Source organism: Apteryx rowi, unplaced genomic scaffold (assembly GCF_003343035.1).
Source record: "Apteryx rowi isolate R43461 unplaced genomic scaffold, aptRow1 scaffold_120, whole genome shotgun sequence".
NCBI lineage: Eukaryota > Metazoa > Chordata > Aves > Apterygiformes > Apterygidae > Apteryx > Apteryx rowi.
The window spans coordinates 728,104-753,393 of record NW_020447420.1 but is presented as its reverse complement, the minus strand read 5'-3'; the positions used below and the strand labels follow the sequence as shown (position 1 = coordinate 753,393).

Below are 25,290 nucleotides of genomic sequence, written 5' to 3'. Positions count from 1 at the left end.
GGAGGTCTACTGTAGTTCATCCAGAAAAATATTGAGTTAATTTTACTGACCTTCTTGACATACAGCAGGATTTCCCTAATTTTGGAAAGGGTATTTATTTTTTTCCTCTCTCACCATATAACCATTGCATTAGGAGCACAGAAATTTTAGGTGGGTTTGCAATTCCTGCATAAGAGCTCTCATGCAATTAGAGGTTTTTTGTAAGATCTATGCATAAAAGTTTGCATTTTTTTCCCTTTTGACCCTTCCTTTCCTTTTACTTGAAGYTCTACAAGCTTTTTACAAAACCCATTAGACAAGTTCTACAACCCAGTAAACGCCGCATTACTTTCATGGTAAATATGGCGAAACCAAGGCAGAGGAAGAAGTAACAGGACAGCCGTAGTTTTCGCAAGAAGGTACAGTCAGAGCCCAGACAAGCACCTAGACCGTCCACCTCTCCCCTACTCTGGCCACGGTCTTGTCCCCACAGACCGGTGGCACTTTCTGGACCAGTGACCCCTGCAGCATGTTGAGGAAGAGTTTGATGAGTTGATGGAAGAACCGCCTGAGGCAGCTTGTTGGGCATTACAGGATAGACCACCTTCAACAGTTCCATGTAAATCATACATAAATCGAAGCCAATCCGTGCAGGTTTTGCTGTAGCTTGTTGCAGTCTGGAACAGCAGCAGCATTCGCGCCCCCCCCCCCCGGGGTTCATATTCGCCTCTAGCTTCGTAAGGGGAGCAGACCCTTTCCTCGTCCTTCCCCCCAGACCCTCTGCCACTTCTAATTGCTTTCTGGGGTCGCAGCGGCTTGTTGGCACCTCCCGCCGCCCGCTCGGGGCTCCCCGAGGAGCAGGAGGCCACGTGCGGGGCGTCCCCGCGGCTCAGCCGAGGCGCCTCGGCCCAGTCCCCGGCTGCACCGCCGCGGCCGAGCGCGGGACAGGGGCCGCGGCCGAGCCCAGCACGGGGCCTCGCTGGCTCGTCCAGGCGGCCGCGACGACCGCCCCGGCTTGCACGCAGGACTGATGCTCTCTGCCAGGAGCAACAACGCCGCCGCTCCCGCTCGGCCTACGGGCCCGCGCTGAGCTGCAGCGGAGCAGCGTGGTCGCCTGCCGCTCGCTGCGCATCTGCTGCTACCGGGCCCGGGCTGCGGCGCCGGACAAACCCTCCTCCTCTGTATTGAAAACGGCCCTGTTTGAAGCCGCGAATCACCGGAACGTACAGACACCGCGGTGCCACAACACGGGGACGGACCTGGGCTGTGCCCARGGGGGCAGGAGAAGCCCGGCCGCGGTGGGGAGCAGAGGAAGCCCTGCCGGGATCGGGGCCCTCCGCCGGGGGCAGCGCCCTCCCCGGGCCGGGGCCCCTTCGCCCTCGCCTCACGGCGGCCTCGCGCGCGCGGCCGCCATTTCGCGGCTCTGCCCCGCCGGGGAGGGGAGCGCAGCGCAGCGCCGCCCCGCGCTCGGCTCGGCTCGGCCCCGCCGCCAGCCCGGAGCCGGGCTCGGCCCCCCGCTGCCGCCACCGCCCCGGCCCCGGCACCGCCTCGGGCCCCGGCCCCGCTGCGCGCGCAGGCGGCCGACCCGGAACCGCTCGGCCGGCGCCGCCCGTCCCTAGCGGCAGCGAGAAGATGGCGGCGGTCTCCGTGCTCCAGGCGCCCGGCGGCGGCTTCAGCTTCGACAACTGCGCTCGGTGAGGCGCGGGGCCGGGCGGGCCGGGGCCGGGGCCGGGGCTGGGGGGGGGCCGGGGGAGCCGGTCCCGCCGCCACTTCTCGCCCTGTGTTGCAGGAACGCGCTGCTGGAGGCCGAGCTGGGACAGAAGGGGCTGCGGCTGCCCGCGGCCCGCAAGACGGGCACCACCATCGCGGGCGTCGTCTTCAAGGTGAGGCGGCGGCGGCGGCGGGCGGGAGCCGCGAGGCGGCTGAGCTCCGTCCCGGCCCCGTGCGGAGGCCGGGCGCGACCGGGCCCAGGCGCGGGCCCGTCACGGAGCCGCGGGGGCGGCGCGCTGCCGAGTCACGGCGCGGCCCGTGTCTGCTCTTGGCATCGCCACTTGGGGGAATAATTCCGTTTTCCTGCAGGATGGCATCGTCCTCGGGGCAGATACCAGAGCGACGGAGGGAATGGTTGTTGCCGACAAGAACTGTTCGAAGATCCACTTCATCTCCCCGAATATCTAGTAAGTGTTGAAACCGGCTGCTGTATCACGGGGCTGAGATCAGTATCGGGGTTTTTAGACGTATCGCTTGCTAGCAGCAACTTGACTTACTTTCCTTAGAAAAAAGCTTGTTTAAATGTGAATGAAGTATCAAAAGCCAATGGGCTACTTTGTTTCACACTCTGAAAATGTTGAATATATTAAAACTTAATTTCCTCCTCTTTACATGGAGAAAGAGGAACACTTGGGCTGTAAATGCTGGGGKTTTTTTGTTTTTTGTTTTTTTTAAGTCTTTCTGGAGTATAATTCTATATGCCACCCGTTAGGGTTACTAGTAGTGAGAGTTTTGTGTCACAGAAACTCTGAAGGCCTTGGAACAGCAAGGAGAAAGGAGCCTCAAGCAGCTATAGGAATGTGGTTTCCTTGAGAATACTTGGAGAGAAGAAAAAAAAAAAAAAGGCAATTTAAGGTTGTTGAATAAAGCAAACAGAAGTCATATTTGGCCCTAAAGAGGTGTTTCCCTTCTCACCCTCCCCTGTCTTCCCAACTTGCTGGTGATATTTTTTCAGTTGTTGCGGTGCTGGAACAGCTGCAGATACTGATATGACCACTCAGCTGATTTCTTCCAATCTGGAGCTCCATTCGCTATCTACTGGCCGACTTCCGAGGGTTGTCACAGCTAATCGAATGCTAAAGCAAATGCTTTTCAGGTAACTGAATAGTTTTCTTATTTATAATGCTATTAAAACCACAGGATAAGATCTGAGCTCATACACTGGAGAATCATGACTTAGTCTACCTGACTTCCATAACAAGACTTTGAGAAAGGTTTAGTAATTGCTCTTTCCCTCCTAGGCTTTTGAATTGAGGTAGAAAAGAAATTAGGTCTATGATGTTTTAGAGAATTGATACTGTAATCGTACAGTGTTGCTAGTGTTCTCACTGCAAAAGTAGAAGAACAATAATTTAATAAACTGTTGATTGCGCCCATGAAAACTTAACTTCCACATTAGTGGAGAGATGCCTGGACCAGTAAGTAATCTTGTAATATGCAGGCTTTTAAAATTGAGAATTTCATATGACTGTAATAGAATACATTTCAAAATGTATTTTATTTTCAAAAGGTGAAGCATGTAAGTGTGATCATTTGAAGCCTGTAACCATTAATACAAAAGTCTGTCTATGGTTATTAGTGAGATAAATGAATAAAACACGTGGAAGTTGTACTGCATTTATCCTAAGAAAATTTTATTGGATTGCTTGACTGATTGCGTTATTGTATGCCAGTAGCGCTTCCTAATGAACACCACGGCTTAGAAGATTGAGGGTGTATTTTTCAAACTTTTAACTATACCAGTAGTTTTTTAAGGCTGTTTTCTTGCAGAAGTAAAAAATGCTTGTGAAGGAAAGAATGAAATGAGTGTATGCAGTTAGAAAGATTGTTCAAGCTATTGAAAAGTCTCCAGGAAAGTGAAATAAAACAAATGAATATGCTTCGTCAAATCATGTGACCTAGATAAATTACAGTTCAGCTCAGTCACTTAATGCTTTATTGCTGGGCGCAGTTTGCCTTTTTTCAAATGTGTTGTAAAACAGAGAATTAAAGCAGCCAAGAACATCTCACAGGGGAAATGGAGGAAGACATTCTCTTCTTAAGGTCTCTAAATAAAAACTTAATAGCAGATACAGGATTTCATGTTAGGTCTGAAAACTACTCTGAATCCTTTCTGTTCAGTAAGGGTGCAGACAGGTTATTACAATGCTGTAGCACAAATGCAGCATCCAGCCTAGTTGCTTGTCATATTTGTTTTTCTGCTTGACACTTAAAATATCTTATGTTTTAGTAAATTTCTTGATTTAAACTGTTGCTCCTGGATAGTAAAAGTTGTTTTTCTATTATGGAGATGCATCTAGTGTAACTGTGGAAAAATTCTCTAGTGCATACATTGTGTTTAAAAAAAAAACAACAGCTTTCTCATGGGTGTTCAGATTCACAGATAAACATTCTTCCTAGGTATCAAGGCTACATTGGTGCTGCCCTGGTTTTAGGGGGAGTAGATGTCACTGGACCTCACCTCTACAGCATATATCCCCATGGATCGACTGACAAATTGCCTTATGTTACCATGGGTAAGTGATATCTCTCAGTATCATAACAGAACTGCTGATAAAAAGTGTAAACATTTGAGTTTATTATTTAAAATGTTTTTCCTTAAATCCCGTGGTTTGCTGTGATTTCAGACTTAAGAGGGTAAAGTTGTATTTGTAATGCAGGTGCAATATTCTATTTCTTCTTTCACTCTTTAAAAGGATTTTCATGGGCTGTCATACTATCTAAATCTAAGCTACCAAAGAACTGGTATTAGGAAAGCTGCTATGTGGGTTCCCCAATGTATCTTAAAGCAAGAAAATCCTAGGATTCCCAGAAACTTACTGTAAGAAATCCTTAGAAACTGGATTTGCAGGTAGTGCTAACTTGTGGTTCATGTAAAGTTTCACTTGGGGAACTACATTCTTCCACAAATTTTTCTGTAGTTTCATTAGGAAAAAACATGCCTTGCTTCTTGCTTGCAACTGTTGTATTTCTCTAACTTGCTAAGTAGCAGCTGTATTTTACTCAGGAAAGTGCTTCATTCTAGTGAAGACACCACTCTGGTTTGCTTTCTATATATAATAATTGGTCTTAACTACTGTATGGAATTTCTCAATAGAGAAGTTTTAGCCCTATCCTATCTAATGACGGGGTGTCAAATTAAAATTAGTAGCCCACCACCAGGTTATTAAGTGCTACTATCTCAAGTTTTCAGTCTCTAATACTTTCTGCAATAGCCATAATCTGAGCTATATATGGACAACACTCATTTTTTGAAGTCTCTRTTACTGTGGAAGATACATTGTCTTTTGAAAATGTCATGCAAGATGATGTTAGTTTTAAATGGTAATTCAAAGTAAACGGAAAAAAGCAGTTGCCCCAACCTGGGAATTATGAGCAAAACTGGGTTTCAAAGAGCACTTTGAAGGATAAAGCAAATACACAGGAAGAGAGATTTTCTTCTAGATGTGGTCAACAGCTTTAAGAACTATGACAAAGCAGGAATGGGAGGATGCTTACAGAATCACAGAATGGTTGAGGTTGGAAGGGACTTCTGGAGATCATCTAGTCCAACCCCCCTGCTCAAAGCAGGGTCACCTAGAGCAGCTTGCCCAGGACCCTGTCCAGATGACTTTTGAATATCTCCAAGGGTGGGGACTCCACTCCCTCTCTGGGTGACCTCTTCCAGTGCTTTGTCACCCTCACAGGGGAAAAAAATGGTTTCCTTATATTCAGACAGAACTTTCTGTGTTTTGGTTTGTGCCTGCTGCCTCTCGTCCTGTCACTGGGCACCACTGAAAAGCGTCTGGCCCCATCCTCTTGACACCCTCCCTTCAGATATTTAAATGCATTGATAATATCCCCTCTGACCCTTCTCTTCTCCAAACTGAACAGGACCAGCTCTCTCAGCCTTTCCTCATATGGGAGATGCTCCAGTCCCTTAATCATCTTAGTGGCCCTTTGCTGGACTCGCTCCAGTAGATCCATGTCTCTCTTGTATTGAGGAGCCCAGAATTGGACACAGCACTCCAGATGTGGCCTCAGGGCTGAGCAGAGGGGGAGGATCACCTCCCTCGACCTGCTGGCAACACTCTTCCTGATGCACCCCAGGATACCATTGGCCTTCCTGGCCGCAAGGGCACATTGCTGCCTCATGGTCAACTCCACCACCAGCACTCCCAGGTCCTTCTCTGCAGAGCTGCTTTCCAGCAAGTCAGCCCCCAGCCTGTGCTGGTGCGATATGTGTCCTGTAGAAGAATGAACTCCTTTGAGATCATGTTTAGTATATTAAAAAGTCTCTTGGAGAAGAATAGGGGTAACAATAAGATTCTGACTTAATTGAGAAAGGCAGTAGTTAACCAGCTAATATATATGATACACTCTTTCTTGCTATGAGTGTGAAAATTGAAAACAAAAACTAAAAATGGTTTAAAGCAAAGCTTAGAAAAGTGTGTCTTATAAATGTTACTGAGAATGAGGTTTTCTGTGGGACAGATAGGTATGTGTGTATTAGCTATCTTGAGAAGCTTGACCTCTGAACCAACTTACTATACTGAAAGTTAATGAAACTAGTAGTGTTTTAGCATCTGTCTTTACATTTAACRCACTCACTTCAACAAATAAGGTTTCCCATGCCTTTTAAACTGCTAAAATAGTACAGCTTTAATACAATTAAGTGGATCATTCAGTTTGAAATGAGAACTATAAGTTTACAGAAATTCTGCAAAGATGGTATTGGACCAATAGATGGTGCCATTACCTTAGAAATGGGTAAATTATTTACTTGGCAAATAAGATCCATGTAACAGTTATGTGATGTCATTGTTTAGCCTTTGATATCTTAAAAAGTATAAATGTCTGATTCTTTTAATGGCCTTATACCTAATAAAATAATAAACTGTAAAACCATAAATGACTTCATACTRCTCTTAGCAGTTGATTGCCTGAATAAAGTCACATTGTTACCATTATGTACATGGTTACTTTAGCACTTATGTTTTAAAAGCCTTAAAATGTCATACTTCTGAAAATCCTGGCCATTCATCTTTAATTCCATGAAAATAACCTAGTATCAGGAAAAATTCAGATAAGTAGGAAGTAGAATATCAATGGATTAAGTTCATTTCTGCTTAAACTTTGATTTATTGTCTGCTGTCTGGTGGTTGTATGTTACTTTTGTTCATGCTTTCAAACAAAGCCTTTCTCAGCACAAATGTCCTTTACCTTGCTATACTTAGTACATTGATACTACTTGTCTGTGCGGTGACCGTGGACTCTGTGGTCAAGTACTATGCTTGAATCAATTAATAATTAAAGCATGTGTAGTAGTAATGTTTGAATAATATTTAAAAAAAACTGAAGAGTCCTTGTAACCTTCAAAAATAAATTTTGATGGGTGAGGGTCTCTGTAAGAAGTATTAGAGGTGAATGTGTCTACACACAGGCTGCCTTTAAGCAAAAGTGAAGTGTGGTGTTAATCTTACGGCTCAAGAACCTAAAACCTGCAATAAGATGCAACCCAAAGGCACTGTTTAAAAATGCTGTAGAACTTGCTTCTGTCAGCGTACTCTGTATTTCTGAAAGTAAGGTCCTGTTACCTTAGCAGGTTACTGCATGCTCAGATTGATATAGCATATGCTTCCCAAAGAAGTTCAGTTCCATATCTTCACTGAGTCATTATATTTTCAGTGGCATATATGTATATATTGCTCTTAGGTACATCTGTAATGTAAATAAAAACAGTGAAGCTCCTTAATTCTTGTACTAAAAAAAATACTTTGGCTCACATTCAGCTCTAAGGAATATTTTAATATCCCAACTGAACATGCATCCTTTAGCAATTTGTGTATTAAGTGCATTGTAGATTACTAGAAGTCAAATAACTAATTTATAAACTGAGTAACCTATTGATGGAAGTTTTGTAGGCATTCTGCTGTTTTGAATGACTACTGCAGAAAACCTATATAGAACTCAGTGTAGTTAGGTATAGGTTGATATATAGGTATCATTTTCCAGATGTTCTATATGCAGCTTATTAAATTGGGCCAGTTAATTTCTGGAAATTGAATATTAAACAGGAAAAGTGATGGAGGGTGTTTTTTTTGTTTTTGTATGTGTTTTTTTTCTGAATATCTTAGCTGGTATGTGGTTGTGGATGAACAGAGTGGTATCCTCCCTTGCAAAGTAGATTTAAAAAATACTCGGTGCTTACTCAGGAGTGAAAACATCAAATTAAACTGTTTATGCTGACAAAGGACAAAAATGGATTTCAGCAAACGATGCAAGATTGTCTGATTGCTTGGCTTGTCTAGGAAAGCTTCTGGCCAAGACTTGTAATGAAATGCATGCATAAAATTAAACCACTTGAAGTCTGCAGTTCAGCTTTCAGATACCGTAAGTATGTTCCAGTAGTCTCTAGTGGCTAAACCTAGTCCCCTGGTACCAGCGTTGCTTCATATTCATAAATCAGCTCTTCATGCATTGGCAATGCTGGCCTGCAGAGCAAGCAGTACCACCACTGAGACAAGGCCCCTCAGCCAGGAACCAGGGTGAAAAATGATCCCAATCGATGGGGCTGTGGAGATCACCGAATTTTTACCTAGAATGAGCAGCAAATTGAATAACAATGAGCGTGYGTGGATAAATGTCCTGTCAGGGAGGCCTGACACTGATGGATTAGGAGGTTCTAAATGTTACTCTCCCAAGGCTGCGTTCATCCTCCAGCATGGCAGGCTGAGGTAGCAAACAGGTCCTTGCTTGATGAAAATGGACTGTGCTTAGCAATGGGAAGTTGTCTTCAATGAACATTCTGCTAAAAAGATCCGGTTCATCTGTTTTTAAAAAAGCCATTGCAGTTGCAAAATGCTACAGAAATTGTCAGCATTTTTGTCTGTGTATCAACAATTATCTTTTCACATTAAATCTAATATTGAAGTTGTACAATTCCTCGAGTAAAGGCCAAATGGGATTTTTAATGTGAATTTATTACAGTCAAGTCCTGCAAATTTTTGAACGACTTTCTTGGTTGTAAAAACTTACGAAATGATAAATATTTCTTAGTGAAGTTAAAGACAGAAATAAACTGTTATGGTCTCGCAAGTAAATTCTCTGGTTCATGCTAATTATTAGACTGAAAAGTTTTTGTCTAGGAATATAACTTGGCATTCCAGTTTTTGTATTTTGATTGGCAGTCCACACTTTTATATGTTTAGATGCTAAATTAATATTTGATGAATATTTATGTTTCTGAAGTGAAGCTTACTGAAAAGTTATGCAAAATAAATTCTTTGTGTCTGTTATGGCATTTTTTTTCTTGATGGTTGAGTTCTTGAACTAATCTTTCACAGCAGTTAAAATATTTTTTAAAAATCTAGCTGAAAGTTTGTGTCTGAACTTTATGTAATAACATATACATGAAGGCTTTRCCAGTTATACTTTGTTTTATCATTGCTGATTCACAAAACAGCTGTAGCTTTCAAACATTTAAAGAATACTTTGTCAGATTAAGAGTTCTTAGATCTGCATTGGTTGTATATAGTTAAGATTCCAGATTAAATAAATATCTATCTTAGATAAATAACTTGTTTTCATATTATTTTGAATCTGAGCTCAATTAAGCATAATACTTAATGCCTAATTATGGCATTGCTTTCCTGAATGTTTTAGTAGGTTTGAGATTGAACTGCTGCATTTTAGTAATGCCGAATCTTAACTGATGGTGATTTACATTGGATATTGTGTGTAAGAAGTGGGAACATCTATGAATAAAAGGGTTATATTCTGCAATGTTTGGATTTTGTCTTTCTCCAAACATTATGATTGGAAATTGTTAAGCTTGTTTCTACATAAAGGCAAAACATGTTTGCTAAAAATTAATTTTTGTTGGGCACTGAATACATGGACAAGAGAACAAGTGTTTCCCACACACAAGGAAGTACTCTGTAGCCCCTTAATRCCGAAGACTTCTGCGCTTGTATAGGTGCTGCAATAAGAAAACCATACTTTCAACTTTTACTTTGGTTCACAGATTTTCTTGCCAGCTCTCCGGTTATAATGCATACCTTCCAAAGTCTGCCAAGCTAGCTGGAACATTGTGGGGTTGTTTGGATCATACATGGAATTTGACAACTACTAGGAAGCTGGTGTAGTTGGGAGTGAAGTCTGCAACAGTACTTGGAAGCAACTGTTCACTCACCGCTGGTCTTGTGCGTTTCAGTAGCTGCATGGACTGTCGGGTGACTGGGCTTCAGTCGGCCAGGAGTGCAAACAGGTCTTAGTTAGTATGCTACAGGTGGACTATTGAGTTCACATCCTCGGTACTGCTGCTTTCAAACAACAGCTGATTTGGTTTGTGGAGAAACTCGGAATAATACATCTATTTGTGTTTCTAAAAGGACAGCGTTTACATCTGACAGTAAGAGTAAAGAGTTTTCATTGTGACATTCAAGATTACAAAAATATGTTCTTTCTTTGAATGTTTATCTGTGCTCTGAGACCTTTGCTGGGGCACTTTTTTTTAAATGCAGGTTAGGAGAAGCATGCCCTTTATAAAATTTATCTTTAGGAATTGTAATCAGGAGAGGAAAAACCTGATTTTATTAGACTGCTTTTCCAGCTTTACTTCCTGTTCTGTTAGAATCTCCTTTGGATTTTGTTTTTTAGATGGAAATGCTTACCTACAGATCTAATTAAATTTACAGACTTTTCATCAACTTTTTGAAAATTTAGATCATAGGACTATCTGGGCTTATTTAAAGATATTAAAGCTGATCTTTGTATCTTGGTAATATAATGAGATAATTAGCAATGTAGTTCTTTATCTATAAAGGATTTTAYGTAATATAACGTAAGGATCTCTCTCTCTCTCTCTTTTTTTTTTTCCTTTATAAGTCTTCTGAGTTCTTGTCCATGGATTCTTTTGGGAATTGTTTTTAATAGGGAACTGGAGGAATGAATCCGGTCTGATTGTGCCGTGTATGAGATTTCTGAGAAGAAACAGTATTGAGTAAAAAGAAACTGCAGAAATGCTAAATCAGATAACTGAATGGTTTGGAAAGAGGCCTGTAACTTTTTTAAGAGGATCCCTATTTTTATGAAAGATAGTTTTGTTTGAATATAGAAGTTTTAAGAAATTAAGACTACTTTCTCTTGGCTCAGTAGTTATAATGTAGTAATCTCTGTCATATATTATCTTTATATTTCTGTTCTTGCAAGTTTTTTTTTTTTTAATATTTACACTCTATTTTTTTTGTCAAGGAAACCTTATCCATGGATAAGCTTATTCTGTAGGTTTTTTTTTTTTTTTAAGGCTTCCTATTCTGCTTATAGTAGGCCTTGATTTGAGTGGCATTAAGAATGTGCTCTTACTTTGAGACCATCTCTCAGATTTTTTTTTTTCCTCGTATTGGAAATGTTCCCATGTAATTCCACGAGAACTATTTTATGGTTTGAGCCCTGTAKTTGCTTTGGAACGCACCTTATTTTGACCTTGGTTGAAGGTTCAGTAAAATTACTTTTACTTGGTGATTTGCTCTGTGATATCAGCTGTTTGTATCAGCAGTTCATTTCTGCTATTAGTCTCTTAAAAATCCTTTTTATTCCCAGTTTCAGCATTTAAAAAATGGAGTCACATATTGCTCCAAGGTGTAAATGAATAGTCATTGCCTGTAATACAAGTACACACTTGGAATGTCCTACTGCTTTTAGATGTGATGTATTTGGTACTGTAAAGGTAATGATCCTCAACCACAGCAATATTCTATAACAGGAATATCTGTCATATTCATTGGGATTACCATGTTCATTGATTTGTGTCTGTAAATCTGCTGTTTCTACCCTTTAAATTTGATCTATAATTGGACCTCCTTAAATGGTTCAGATAAGGTAGTCTGTATTTCCTCAACAGTGTCACTGTCAGCTTCTCCTTTTTCATTATACATTCAGCAGACTTGATAAAATCAGCAGGACACCTCATTTGAAACTGTTTAATCGCTGCCTTTTTCTTTCACTAAACCATTGAGGTGGTCAAGCGATATACACAAATCATTTTAAATAGAAAATATGGCTTTCTCTGTGACCCAGCTAAACAGATAGCAGTATGCAAAACAAGTTAAAAAGTAATAAATGCCAAAAAATCTTCTAATTGGTGTAAAAAATTGCAGGTAACTTTATTCACTCCCCAAAAGTAGAGCTTTCTGAAATATGGTCAGGGCCACAGACAGATAAGATATCTTCCTGCAGATTCACTCCTTCTGAACAAAGCAAGCTTACGATTTCAAACAGTATCATACTGCTTTTTATATCCATTTATGAAAAGCTTATTTATAACACTTGCAGTTACAGTGCTTTGGGTAGAGATGGGTTCTGTTGCATTACTGCCCTTGCAGTGTATCCTTTAAGTGGATCAGAGAGGTAATGTTAAACTCATGTTTTCATATCCGTCATTTTGTCCATTCAGCTGTTATTGTTCAAAGCAAAAATAATGGCACAAAATAAATACATAATAAACTGTTTTAGAGTAGATGTGGGAAATAACCTGATGGCAGCAGCCACCTACCCTGTTACCATTGCTGGTTCACTCATCCCAGTGTGTCAAGGTGACTGTGCCAGGGCAGCTCATTAAAACAATCTATTCATTCCGAGTGTCTTAGTATTAAGTGACATATCCCCTAACGTGGCTAGGCACAGAAGTGGGATGGGAGAAACAGAGGAGTAGGAATTAGAAACTGCGGCATTCAGTTAACTCATTTTTTCTAACCTCATTTTTGTATCAGTGTTCACTATTAAAAAGAAAAGGCTGTCAGAAATGGGACCACAACAGGTCTTTGTGTGCTAGATGTAAATTTAAGATTAAATTAGGTGCTGGACCTCAAGAGGATAGACACTTGAGAGTATATATAGTAAACTAAAATAAACTTTCAGTATAATTTGTGCTGCTGTTATTTAATTGATTCTTTCTTTCTTTTAAAAATACTGTCTAAATAACATTGTGTCTTAATTTTATTACCCTAGGTTCTGGATCATTAGCAGCTATGGCAGTATTTGAAGATAAATACAAACCGGACATGGAGGTAAGAAATGATCTTTAAAAGCTCAGTGTTTCTTCCTTCAGTAATTCTCATGACCTTAAGAATTTAAGAGGTTTGAAGCTTTAAAAAAGTTAAACCTGCTCTAGTTTCCTGCACTTAAAATGTTTTAATGTCAGCTTACTGCAAAGCTTTCAAAAATCTAGGGATAAAATCAATCTTAAAAAAAAATTTATTTCTTGCAAACCTAAGTGCTGATAAAACTTGTGTATTTTAATATAGCTCAAAGTTTGGAAAACAAATAACTTATTGATTACAGTTGACTTCAGGATTTTGATAAGCCCTTGCATGGTGAGTTTTGCTGTTGTGCTTTTTTTTTTTTTCCCCCCTCCCCCATCAGTAGTTGGTCATTCTCTTTATGCAGGTCTTTTAAAAGAGAATATGTGACTGTAAAAACAACAAAAAATGTTAAAGTAGAATATGAAACCAGTTAGGTTTCAAGTTGATTGGGTATGTTCAAAACTAGTTACTGCACTTGAATTTTTAACATCTACTTAAAAGCTGTTTATCAGAACATTTACAAGGTTGTGGGTTGTTTGTGTTTTGCTGCTACTCTTGGTCAGACTTAAATATTTTTCAAGTTGTTCATAACACAGAGTCATTCAGGATAGTTAAAAGCTGGAGTGTCCTGGTTAAGTTTTGAATAATAGATCTGAGTATTTGTTTATTTATTCTTATTTTTAGGAATGCATCCAGTGCATTATTTTTGTATCATCTATAGTATTTCTTTACACCTAGTTACACTATGTTCAGTGCCTACTAAGCTAAACAGCGAAAAATCCAGTTATCTGCAGACATACTATTGATGAAAATAAAACCAAAAGAATTAAAAGGCTTTCTATGACCATATCTTGTAATATGCCTCAGTAATGTCAGGCCCTCTTTTAAACCACATTAATCTCTTCAGACTTGCTGTGAATGCTTCTTCCCATTGCAATTGATTAATAATTTCACAGTATAGAAAAAAGAGTTGAATATAATGTTGAAAATTGAAGTGCATTGAAACTGACTTGTAACACTAACAGTTGTGATCACTGTCCATAATATCATTTGAACCAAAATACAGATGTAACAAATCTTACAGCTATTCAGTATCATTGAATAATGCAGAAAAGGTAGAACTTGATTTACTTCAGAAAGTCGGCATATTTTCCTTACCTTTATAGTGCATCTACTGTGGGGCGTTTTCTACCCTCAAATGTTGCATTGACTGGAATATATTGTCAGAGGGTAGTCTCATAACTCCACTGAATTCCTCTCTGCAACTGATTACTTAAATTTATAATTTAAAGTTTTTTGTCATACCCTCTTAAATTTCATGAAGAAACTTGATGTGTAACACCAGTTGATTTAAAAATTTGTTTCAGAGAGTTTTCCAGTAGTTAAACTGCTTAAGAGGTAGTGAATGATAAGCAGTTTCCCAATTATTCCTGGAAGCGGCTCCTCTTCTGTTGCTATATATGAAATAGCTGTAGCCGTGCTAAATTACAAAAATGCAGTAGTTCCTGTGTTGCTGGAGTCTTGGGCAGTAGCTGGAGAAATTGGACTTTTGGCCTCCAGTATTTTTATGAAGGCTATCAAAAATGCTGGAATATTTTTAATTAGGCACTCAAGTTTCTTCTCCAAGTAGCATTATGTTGGACTAATAGAAAGAACCATTAAATATAAAGGTAGAATCTCTACTTTTTTTTTTCTTTTTTTTCCCCCTCATGCTGTTGTGAGAATGACAGTCTTTTTGCAGCCTCCTATGTGGCTATGCACTTGGCATGTGTGCTATTCATACCGAAAACATGGACTACAAATCCTTGGAATCAACAGCTACAGAATAATAGTCGCCTTTCAAAGATACAAATGTCAAAGAGCTATGCTATGAAACTAAAAATCTTATCTCATTCTCAGCTAGTTTTCAAGCTTGTATTTTAAGTCATTCTTTGTGTAAGATCAACTAAAAAAAGGTACCAAAAATTGGTAAATTTCCAACTTTTCCTATTTAGAAAGGTCATCCTAATTAAATTGTCTTCATACACAACCTTAAATGGCAGCAGATATTCACTGTTATAACAAGCATGTAGAAATGCAGCCTACCAATTTGTTGAAATGGATATTTAGATCTTTGAGACTTGCATGCACCTTAACCCTTTTTTGTTTTTACTGGACATTCTGTTGGCTAAAAATAATTTGATAATTGGAATAACTAAACCAGCAAAGTTTTAGGTGATAAAGCTCAATGGTACTCTTAAACACTTCTTCATATTTCATTATGGCTGCCAGCTTAAAGTATCTTTTATTTATATTTATTTCAATAAAATAACCAAATAACAAATGGTATTTCTATTAAAATTAAAACAAATTAAACATAAAGTACACAACCTATGTATTACATAAAAGTTGTTATAAAATGGCAATGATAAATTTAAAATTCCTGGAGATTAATTTATTAAAATGGGTAGAGAATTAATATTTTTCTGTCAAGATCAGTACTGCTTTCTTTTGCACTAATTGTCAGAATATCTTGCTAGGGCTACTGAAGGGTAGTGATGTGCTGCAAGACCATCACATCACAGAAAAATGATTCAAAGGCAGACTGTCCTGCACCCTCTGGTATCGACTTGCAAATTAGCATCTGGAATGTAATTAAACAAGCTTAATGAAAGTAGCAGCTGAATACTACTGGAAAAGACAATCAGCCTTTTTCCCTCTGATATATATTCTGTACTATTGAAGCTGATCACCAAACACATCGTGTGAGCACAGTTAAAAAAAATTAGCATTTATTTGAAGAATAGGAACTGTTTTTCATTCTGTTATGCTTTTGGCATGTACTGGTGTCCCATGAGAGCCATGCCACAGCAGATAGTGCACAATATTTATAAATCCATGACAGGCAATAATAGCAACTTGAAAAATTCTTTTGCTAGAATTTCAAGTTGAGAGCTGCCAAAAGCTGAGAGGATCAAATCTGCAGTGGCAGCTGCTGTGCCCTACAGTTAGAATCGTAGACTTTGAAGATGCTCAACTAAAAAAAAAAGGGGGGGGGGGGAAGAAGACTGCAGGCTTAGCCAATTTTTGCAGGTTTCTAGAGCTCTGGCTCTCTGCCTTTTGAAGATGAGTTGCTGAAGCTTCTACCACTGCCTGAGGCATGCTAACACCAGCAGGATGTGTTTTTTTTCCGTAGACTTAGTGTGTCTTCAGATTTAAGTAGCACATGCTTTATCAATGCCAACTGTGATGGTCCTTTCCCTGGTTGCAATGCCGGGAGATGATCTTTACCCAACATCCTTCAGAGAAACTGCTAAGATAGATGGTGACGTACACAAGTGCCACTTCTGCAATCTGATTTATGGAGGCATGTTTCATTATGAAGCAAGTGCTGGCCTCTAGAGGAACCATTATAGATTGCTGAAGATGTGAACACTTTCAGCCCTGAAGGCCTGTAGATGCTTCAAAAATGTAATGCCAAGCACCTAACTACTGTAGAACAATATTAATCTGTCATGTGGGCAGCTATAGATCTACTTTAAAAAACATAAGTGGAAGAACAGCACATCTAATAGAGTGTTTCAAGCTTAGATCTTTCAGAGCAGCCAATTTTTCTTTCAATGGAGTTTCAATGGAGTAGCCACATGGTTTTAAACCTTACAGTCAGGTTTTGCAAATATATTCACATATTCCGATGTTAAAAACAGTAGTAAAGAAATAGATATGGAAACCATCATGACCTAAGAACAACTCTGTCTGCAGCATTAAATGCTGGAATTCTAGATTTATCTATATTGTGGTTTTTGGTTTCCTAGGGAGATTTAGGGGAGGGGAGATTATGTATTTTATGCTGGTATTTGACTTCTGTTTGAAAAGTAAGAGTTTGTCTTTATAAGAATTACTTCACGATGTACAATGAGGCTATGTTTTAGTCATGTGACAAGAGCTTTGTGTTTAAGMAAGGAAGCAGGCTGCTTGTAACTCTTTCCTTGTATTTTCCTTTGTATTTCACCAAACCAACCAGGCTTAACAAAAAGTAAATCTCTGTAAAGAGTTCAGGGGCACAGAATAGGTGGAAAAAATGGAAGGAGCTAGTGTCTAGCAGATATTCAATAATCATTTCTAAAATAGATCACCCCCCAAATGTTAGCTATTTACAGTCATTTAGTATACTTTTTTTTTTGTATGTGATGGGAAACCGAGTGCTAATGAATGAGAACAGAAGGACTCTGCAGGACTAGGAACAGATTTAAAAAAAAAAGTTGTTTTTCACTATATTCCACTTGGACCGTAGATACTTATCCTCCTGTGGTAGGCGCTGTGCTCTCCAAAAACATTACCATCAACTGCATCTTGCTCTCTGCCAGAGACTTGCACCCCTCCACCTGTTAGCCAGGTCTGCTTTTGCGATCGTTCTGCGGTGACTATGCTGACTTGTTTGGTGGGTTAGGGAGCAATCTTACGAGCAGCTCAGCGGGCGGGTTTGCAGATTTGGGTAACCCTGTGTAAAAGGGAGAAGGGGCAAGTTGGAGGTAGTAACCTTCTCGGCAGATAGTTGCAGCTGTCAGAGTATGCATGTTGACAAAGAAAAATAATAGAAGGGAAGAGATTGGAAGTGGTCTAGTTGTAAAATGGGTAGACTCAGGCTCTTCTGACCCACAGTTTTGTTTCTGGCTTTGCCACTAATTTTTGAGGTACTTGTGAGCAGCCCCATATCCCCCAAACGAAGGCATAAAGAGTGCCTTCCTCAGGAATGCTCCATGTGCATTGAAGGTCTTCGTTGTGTCGAAGTGGAAGTTGGTGTTAATGCCAGGTTCACTGCATACTTTTTATTTTGGTAAAAAATGCATAAGGCATTRTACAAAATTTTATGAAAACATGTCATTTTCTCCCATTTTTAAACAGCTGATATACAAATCATTCAAAATATATTTCTGTGCTTATATTTCCTACTGTCCCTCAATACGGTGGTGGTATTTTTATTAACTACTAACAATAATACTGAGCTATTTTTGGAAACTGTCAAAACTCTCTAATCTTCAACAATAGTTGTCTCATCAGTCTTATTTAGACTGCATCTGTGTGATTCAAGGCTCAAGAGCAATGACAAGCTGCATATGAATTCTGTATTCATTAGTGATGGTGATCAAAATGCCTGTGTCCCCGCCATAGGGCTCAGGTGTGGGAGTCTGCAGGCTAATCCCACCAGCTGACATTCAGAGGTTTAATGACTCCATAGGAAGGTGACCACTTGCTGGGAGGTTTGTCGGCTGAACTCAGACAGCAGACAATAGAGATCAAGCCAGACTATCAGAGTTAAGCTGAAGAGCCTGCCTGAGATACTTGAACCCCCGTTGGTGTCAAACACAGAGATTAAGTAAATGAAAAAAACCTGACTTCTCGTACAAAAATAAGCACTTAGAATTTGTGTGCTCTGTATATCTGTTTATTTCATTACTCAGTGACTGTTAGTGGCATATCTTCACTGCCTTTTACTGACAGAGCTCATGTTGATACAGATTTCATGCTTTCCTTATATACCTATATTATTTTCTCCTTTAAAGCCATGTATTTACATGGGTAAGTATCAGGTGTTAGTGCAGACAGTCATCCAGAAAATAAAGATTTATCGTGCTGTTTCTTATTTTTAGATTAAAATTATTATATGTTAACTAAGTTTCTGCTTGACACTTTAGAAGGTTAGTACTGTTCTCATCTTCTTTCATAGATTTGTACCTTGGATTGATTTCCATTGCAGAACTAATGTTAAACAAGAAATATGAAGTTGACAAGAAATATGAAGTTGATTAAAAATGTTCTGTACCACTTTATAGGTAGATGTGCTCTGAAATGCCTAAGATTACTGGAGAAATGTTTTGAGGTGTGCTTTTTGAATGTACCAAAGCACAATTTCTATGCAGAAATCAGGTGAGAAACTGCTGACAGTATCTTTCTGGGTTACCAGTGATACCCCATAACATTTTCTTCTAGTTTTCTAGTTTTCAAATTATCTCAAGATAATTAATTTTGCCCTGGTTTAAATTGGGCCTTGCTGCATGGAAAAAGAGCAACAATTTTTTCACCTTTGCAAAAGTAAGACTTAAACTTTGTACAGAATAATATAGACAAGCTGGTCACAAGCAGGGCTCAGTGTTAGAGATCATTTTAGTGCACAGGGTAGATGTAGGACAGGTAATTATTTTTGATGCATTTCTCAGGAGCAGGTGTTCCAGTTTAAATTGTTTCAGTTTGTGTATTTCCCATAACCGCAGAACACAGGGAAAACAAACTGGGAAATATTTCAGGTGGTGCGAAGGCTGAGTGCTGCTCCTGCAGCGAGGCCTCTGAAGGCAGGGTGCAATTTCGGTGAGCAGAGCGCTGAGCTGCGGCGAGGTGAAGAGCCGAATGCGCCTAGGCTGCGAGGGGAGGCTCCCTTCACGTGAAGAAGGTTTATGGAACATTTTGGTGTATTTAAGAAGAAAATTGCCAGAGAGCCTAAGACTCCCCCCCCTTACCCCTCCCCCCAAATGTTGACCTTCATGCCCCCCCCATCCTTTCTTCAGAGCTCAAGTAATAGTGATATGAACATAATTTGCTTTATTTGAAGCCAGACGTGTTATTGCTGGATATTCATCTTTGGTTGTACAGTGGTGGTATATAGTTATTTTAGTTGTCTTTTTTTTTTTTTCATTGTTTACATTTCTTGCTACTCCCTAGTAGCTGATGTTCAGCATGTTACTCTAAGGTAATACAGCTCTAACAAAAAATTGAGGATATCACACTGACAGAGTAGAATTTACGGCTCCTTTATTGTTGAGCATGTTCATTTTATTCTGAGAATCAGTTCCCTAAAACCCATGAACTTTATCCAGACACAAGTAGTGATGGATTATATGTGTTTTTATATTAATTCTAAATATGGAAATAGTATTAAAAAATCCTGCAATTGTGAGAGGAGCTTGTTATTTAATTCTGTACCACTGGAACTATGTATTGTACTAGTCTTCATGTAAGGAATGAAATACAGGATCTAATGTTATTGAGTAGTAGCTCCGAATCATATAAGTTTTTTGCCTTGGCAGGTAATTTGGCATAAATTGTTAATGTAAATCCAGGTTAGTGGGGAAGACATTATTTTACTAAAAAAGATAAACTGCTGATTAATTCAGTATAGAACTCAATTACAAATTGAAAGTGTCTCTGCGGGACGCCAGTACCCTAAAGACAGCAGATGCTGAATTGATACTCCAGCATATTTCACACTGGTATGAAATATTAACATGGTTTATTGTACTTGTGTGGTGTACAATATCAGAAAGGGGGGGGTGGTGAGGAGTCTGGGCTTGCAGGCGTATATACCAATGGAAGATGAAAATACTGTAATCACTGAGAATAATAATAGAGAGGTATATTTTATTTGAAAAGTTCTTAGGAGAAAGCAGTTAAAAATAAATATTTACTTATCTAATATCTGCAACAAAACTTGCATCAAATGCAGTATGGAAGTATTTGATCTATTAATGAATGAATATAGATACATTTGTGTAAAAACTCAACTGCTGGGTTTTTACAAGACTGCTAAACCAGTGATATGCTCAGATTTCTTTTTGCATGATTTCCAGCCTATGTCATATTTGTGCTGTAGTTTTGCTGGGAAGTAGCAATCTTCATTTCCTGTATTGTTTGTATATGATAGGCAACATATCAACACCTGATGTGTTCATAATCCAGGGATTTAAGAAAGTTTGGTTTGTTTAAAATGTACTGCATCAGTGATGGTGGCACAGACAGATACTTTGCGTTTGTGAAAGTACCAAGTGATGAAGGGAAGTTGTATAGTGGCCCAAGGAAATAGGAATGTATGTAACTTAAGCAGACTTGTGGGGGGTTTGTTTCTTTGTTTTTGTTTTTTTTTAAATAAGAGTCCTACTTGAAAAGCTAGACAAAAGTAAGTCAAGTTACCTTACAACAAAAGTAATTCCAAACAGAGGGTATGATTCACAGCATTTGAACAGGATGTATTCTGGAGAGAAAATTCTAATCATATTTAATAGGCTTTGAGTCCTTGACACTGTTTGTTATGCAAATATTGAGTCAGTCACTTGCCTTCCTGCAAGTGAAGGAAAGTCATGTTTCAGAATTTGGGGCATTTCAGTTCCTTGTTAAATAAGGCTGTGGAAGAAGAACTGGAAAATAACATGATGCACTTTACCTTGATTTAAAATAACTAGAGCTGCTTTATACATACAGTATTAGAGTCATTATTTTATTTTCCCTCTCACATTTGCTTTAGAAACTACTACATTTCTGCTTATCTTAGTTTTTAGCATCTGTTCAGTAAAAATAAATAAACCCAAGTATGCTATTTCAAGGCATTTTTTCTTTTAGATTCAAGTTTTTTTTTTTCATTTAGAACATAAACAATTCTAAAATAATGTATGGTTGAAATTCAGCAGAACAGAGGAGACACTGTCTTCATCCCCATCAAGGGGGAAACAGTTCCTTGTATGACTGTAATTCACCTGGGTGAAATGGGGGAAAGGAGGAGTCTAAAGTTTAATTTTAATGTAATTGCAGGGAATATTCCCAGATGAGAGGCACCAAATTTTAGGGTCACACAAGCCATTTAGTCCCAGATACCTTCAGATATTTTATTTTTTTCCATCACGTGCTGAGAATATTCTGATAATTTCTCCCTGTTCTTCTTTATGCACTGGGGAACTGATGTTTGCCCCCAGGACCCATTTTTATGTTTTACTGCTATGGGTCTCCGAGATGCTGCTAATCTTACAGATCCTGATTTTTCATAACCTTTATCTTTGGTGTGATCTTAATTCTAATTGTTTGCACTTGCAACTTCATCTTGTAAACTTTTCCTCATGCTTCACTAAATGGAGTCTTTTAACTTCCCTTACAAGAAAAAAAACAAAAAGTACTTTGCTTCTTTCTTTGTTATCTCTTTGGACTTAACCAGCAGATTTCAGCAATGCTTCCAGTTACATATTGATTTCCAACGCAATTTCTCCAACAGACATATCCACCCTTTAACATGTTGTAGTCTGCTGATGACTCCTCCGAAGTCCAGTTATGATTCTGCAGGTGTTTATGCCCTTCAAGAGGTATCACTTTCCTAGCCCCAAATTCCCAACACTTCTTTATAGTGTGTTGTTGTTGTTGTTGTTGTTTTTTTTAACCCTGTCCTGCCTGAAGCTTCTGATTTCCTCCCCTTTCCTTCCGTTATCCCCAACTTGTGGATTCTCACTTGAAGTAGGGTGGACTTTTTACTTTACAGAATTTGAACAAGTTTCAATCTGCTGTAAAAGGATCAGTTGTAGTAAATACATTGTGTGTGTGTGTGTGTATATATAATTTTTCCCCCCCTCCATAAATTGTTACACCCTTTGACATTCAGTGTATACTAACCTTTCAAATTCTTGGTAAGACTCGTTAAAGCATTCTACTACATATCAAATATTAGACAGGATACTGGTGACCTGCAGAAGGCATTAATTTCACTTTGATAAACATTAAAAAAAAAAAAAACCTTTCTACAGTTTTTCAACATAGAAAAACATCTCCAGTTTAACTTGTAAAACTACCTGAATGGCAAGGAAATAATGCTCACAACACTATTGCAGCTGCTCTCTGTACTTCTGCAGGCGTAATGATACATTTAAAAGCTATTAGCAAAGATAGTATTAATATGAGGTAGAAATATCCACATACTCTCTAGAAGTCTTTTTTTTTTTTTTCTTCAGTAGCACTTGAAATCTGGAAATTGCTTAAGTGAGAAGAGAAACTTGATTCAAGCCATATACAAGAATAATGTGGAAAAGTTCCTTATTGGTGCTGTTTGTGACTTGCACCATAGCAGATGTAGAGAGGTAATCTATCAGTTCTTGAGTGTCTACAAAATGCAACTCTCCAGATAACAGGTTTAAAGTAAAGATTTAATACAGTCTCTATCTACTATGATGTTGCAGTGACAGTTTAAAACTCATTCTCTAAATCTCAGCAGACTTTATAGCTAGCAGTGGGCCCATATAAAGCTTAATGGCATTACAACACATAAATCATCTTTTAAAGATGCTACCAGTAGCTCCAATATTAAATGCAGACAATTGTCTGTGTTATAAATAATTTATCAAACACTATTTCAGATTAGCCTTCCATGCTGAGTTATTTATTTTAGCCTTTACTGTACTATTCCTAAGACACATTTTGAAAGATCCATTACTGGTCAGTTTAATGAACTTGGGGGTCTGTTTTTTCCCCCCTCAAGCGCTATGGTACATCTGCGGTGACCATTACATGGCTGATCTGGACCTCTTTGTGCCTTTTACAAGTGCTGCCCATTTGTCATGTAGTGGTAAATGGAGTTGCACATTGGAGTCCTGGGACACATTGTGTGATGTAGTGATGGAGACAAACAGATAGCTCTATAAAGTGCTGCTTGTCACAACTGACTTGTATTACAGTACATCACTCTTGCTGTAATCTCATTTAAGCAGCAGTGTGGACCCGAGAGAATGATATTCCCAGTTAGCTTGGTCTTTGCAACCATAAAGTAGGAAGTGCTCCTTTTATGTACTCTGAACTTTTAGGGTGTTTGGGTTTTGGGGATTTTTTTTTAAAGATTAATTATTACAGTGACTCATTCGTGCCCCTATAGTTAAGACTGTGTCAGCACTTTCATTATAACCCCCTATTTTCTGATCGTAAAATAGCAGTTCTTGCTAGAACTTTGTATGCAGGATCTCTATCAAGGAGCAGTTTCTCTCATGGCTGTTCTGGTCATCTTTCTAAATTATGAAAAGGGGATAGGAAGTGAACACAGCACTGTATCAGGGTTCCCTATAATTAAAATTATTTCAGGTTCATGAACCAGGCTGCACTATATCAGATGAAAGAGCTGAGATTATGTTTTAGACCTTTCTCAGTGTAGTAGATGCCTCAGTGTTGCTACAACTGAGCTCTATTGACTGTGGTGGCTATTTTAAAAATATTTTGTTAGAAATAGATTAATAGAGTACATTTTGAAAGGCAAAATATACCGAAGTGTTTAATTCAAAACAATGATGATTCTGCAAGACTTACATTGTTCTAAAAATTTGGAAATATTAAAAGGGAAAAAAAAGAAAACCCACACATCTGCCTTTGCCTAAGCAGTGATGTTTTTCTTAAACTAACGGCACACATAACAGCTTAAACCTATTTCTGCTACTACTTAATTTTAAAACATATCTACATGTAGTTTTTCATTTGCTTTAGTATGTTTACTTTTTCTATAGTTGCTATATATCGAGAGAGAGAGCGTGYGCGCACTATATAAAATACCCCCAGCATGCAATGAATCAGCTTAGAGAAATTAGTCTTGTATATGCTGAATAAGGAAATACTTTCTTTTGAGAGTTCTACCACCAAAAAGTGATATAACAAGCAGAAATTATTATTATTTTTTTTTACAGTGTGGTGGTTTTGTTCAAGTCAGCTTGGTAGAAAATGTAATTTAGTTTGTTGTTTTTTAAAAGATTAATCCTAATAAAAATGGGAAATAAGAACCTATACTATTTCTATAGTTTACTTCAAAAAAAAAAAAAATCTCCCGGTCAATATTGTAATTAAGCTGTTTGAATATGAATACTGTTATTAACCAGTTGTTTTATAGCAGGCCATTGGAGAATGCAAAGCATGCACTGGGAGCAGACATGACTGTAGCTGAGCTAATTTTGGGCTCTTCTTCAGCTGCACTTGTACACTGGGGCTTGTGCAGCTGCTGTCTGCACCAGAGACATTCTAGGAGCAGGCTACGTATCTCAGCATCATTATTTTCAGGTGGCAGGATATTGGCAGAGAGACACTAAGGGCTTTAGATGAAGCAAGTAAAAAAGCTGCATTTGTTAAAATCTGCACGGAATATTTGCTGTTTTGTTCATGATACCTAAAGACGGAAGATTATTTAAATGTGTGAAATATCAGAAAAGCAATGAGGAGTGATAATGGGAGACAGAATTCAGTTACTCGGTGTGTCTTGGGCCTGTTAAACAGCTGGTAATGCTGGGCTAGCTATGCAGTAACTACTGTTAAGTATGAGTTGAGGATAAAACTTTGTTCTCTGACTGACTTCAGTCTTATTCCTATTAGAACAGGTATATGCTATTTATAGTTGTCAAATAACTTCCTTATAAATGATGGAAAAAAATTAAGCTGGTATGGTGCAGGGGCAGGGGGGTGGGTGTTTAATGTGCTTATGATGTGTGTAATTTTTCAGCAGCCTTTTAAGTGTGTGTGTGTGTGTGTGTGTGTGTATACATATATATGTATGTATGTATATACGCTTTCTGACTGACACTTTTGCCAGACAACCAGAACACGAGCACTTGCTCCATTAAGGTTTCGGTGGAGCTGACGCTGCCGGGCGCATCCTCGGTGGCTTTGCCTCTATTAGCGAGCAATACAACGCAATACGTAGTGCAGCCCGTTGGGAGAGAGGACCTCC

The 25,290-nt window shown here is 39.0% G+C and overlaps 1 protein-coding gene across 2 annotated transcripts in view; it reads left to right on the top strand.

Moving 5' to 3' along the window:
- The first annotated feature begins 1,561 nt into the window (after window positions 1-1,561).
- PSMB7 (proteasome subunit beta 7) overlaps window positions 1,562-25,290 on the top strand; it is a 28,098-nt gene continuing 4,369 nt past the window's right edge. Inside the window, exons 1-8 of one of the 2 annotated variants that reach the window (XM_026090074.1) lie at window positions 1,562-1,673; window positions 1,769-1,862; window positions 2,059-2,156; window positions 2,705-2,845; window positions 4,150-4,265; window positions 12,739-12,797; window positions 13,035-13,103; window positions 13,497-15,842. In XM_026090074.1, coding sequence (XP_025945859.1) covers window positions 1,612-1,673; window positions 1,769-1,862; window positions 2,059-2,156; window positions 2,705-2,845; window positions 4,150-4,265; window positions 12,739-12,797; window positions 13,035-13,103; window positions 13,497-13,550 — 693 coding nt within the window. In that variant the 5' untranslated portion in view covers window positions 1,562-1,611 and the 3' untranslated portion in view covers window positions 13,551-15,842. Of the gene's footprint in view, window positions 1,674-1,768; window positions 1,863-2,058; window positions 2,157-2,704; window positions 2,846-4,149; window positions 4,266-12,738; window positions 12,798-13,034; window positions 13,104-13,496; window positions 15,843-25,290 lie in introns of those variants that run through there. The other variant, XM_026090066.1, reaches the window with a different exon arrangement.